Raw genomic sequence first — 1,086 nt, 5'->3', positions numbered from 1 at the left:
CACTGTGGAAAGGCACAGAGGGGGGAGAGGCTGAGCTGCACAGAGCAGGGTTGGGCAGGGGTGCTGGCCTCCCGGCTCCAGTGGTCAGGAGCCTGGGGCCCCTATCTGTCCCTGACCCAGCTGCAGCTACTTCTAGAGCAGCCAGATGGACTTTTGAACCACTGGCTTCTCTTCCTCCAGGGAGAGTACCAAAAACCAATGAGGATGACTTCGGATCCCTGAGGCCTTCCATCCTGCTGGCCATGCTGACCTCAGCGCCCTTCCTCCCTGTTCCTATAATGCTCTGGACCCTGGTGCTCATGCTTGTCTCCTTGAGCTCTCAGATGGAAGAAGGTGTGTCCAGGGTCTCCCTTTCTCTATGGGAGAGGAGGAGGGTGGGGGGAGGGCTAACGTTGTAGCAAGTATCCCCAGGTCAGGCTCTGGCCCAGGTAGCAACCATGACCCCAGGGAGGGCTGTTGGTAAATGTCCTGAGCCCCAGCCATGACCCACATGTGTGAATGTCCCCTGCACACAGTCTGGGACCAACCCACTTGCACCAAGGGCGCAGTCTCTGTGACCAGGGGTGAGCGTGCTGTGATGACCTGCAACACATCCAGCAGCCTCCACAGCATCACCAGCTGCCAGATCATCCCCAACAGGACAGACTGCCAGCTCCTCTTTAAGGACATGACCTTAGGAAATATTTCTCAGGATGGGTGGCAGTTCTGTGTTCAAGAAACCATGGCACAGCTGGTGATAGAGAAAGTCCAGGACACTCAGGCTGGGCAATATAAGTGGATAATAGAGGGACTCCAGAGAAATATTGAAAACGTTCAATTGAAATATTGAACGTTTCAGGTGAGGGGAAGGGCTGGGGCAGGGGGCAAGGTAAGGGGGTAGGGGCATCTTGACTCCCCTCCCCCGAAGTGCTTAGAGCCTGGAGATGGGGCCTCCGGATAAGACTCAGCCCCATCTGTGGTTCCCTGGTCATCTCCAGTGGCAATCCCTCTTGAAGCCTGCCCTGAACACTGTCCTTCTCAAGAGCCCAGAACCTCCTCTTTGACCACCCTCCTTGGTCACCGCTTGCTCCCTCTCACCCTTGCTTC

The 1,086-nt window shown here is 56.4% G+C and overlaps 1 protein-coding gene across 1 annotated transcript; it reads left to right on the top strand.

The window, feature by feature from the left end:
* The first annotated feature begins 242 nt into the window (after positions 1-242).
* SECTM1 (secreted and transmembrane 1) lies at positions 243-829 on the top strand. The gene is made up of 2 exons (XM_066237545.1): positions 243-333; positions 516-829. Exons 1-2 carry the CDS (start codon positions 243-245, stop codon positions 827-829), a joined length of 405 nt encoding a protein of 134 aa, XP_066093642.1.
* Positions 830-1,086: the final 257 nt, after the last annotated feature.

This window comes from Saccopteryx bilineata, chromosome 6 (assembly GCF_036850765.1).
Source record: "Saccopteryx bilineata isolate mSacBil1 chromosome 6, mSacBil1_pri_phased_curated, whole genome shotgun sequence".
Lineage (NCBI taxonomy): Eukaryota > Metazoa > Chordata > Mammalia > Chiroptera > Emballonuridae > Saccopteryx > Saccopteryx bilineata.
This window is presented reverse-complemented; position numbering and strand designations above follow the sequence as displayed.

Coding starts and splice junctions, on each gene's coding strand:
- SECTM1 (XM_066237545.1), top strand. CDS start 243: ATGCTGACCTCAGCGCCCTTCCTCCCTGTTCCTATAATGCTCTGGACC. Junction 334..515: donor GAGCTCTCAGATGGAAGAAG/GTGTGTCCAGGG, acceptor CCCTGCACACAG/TCTGGGACCAACCCACTTGC.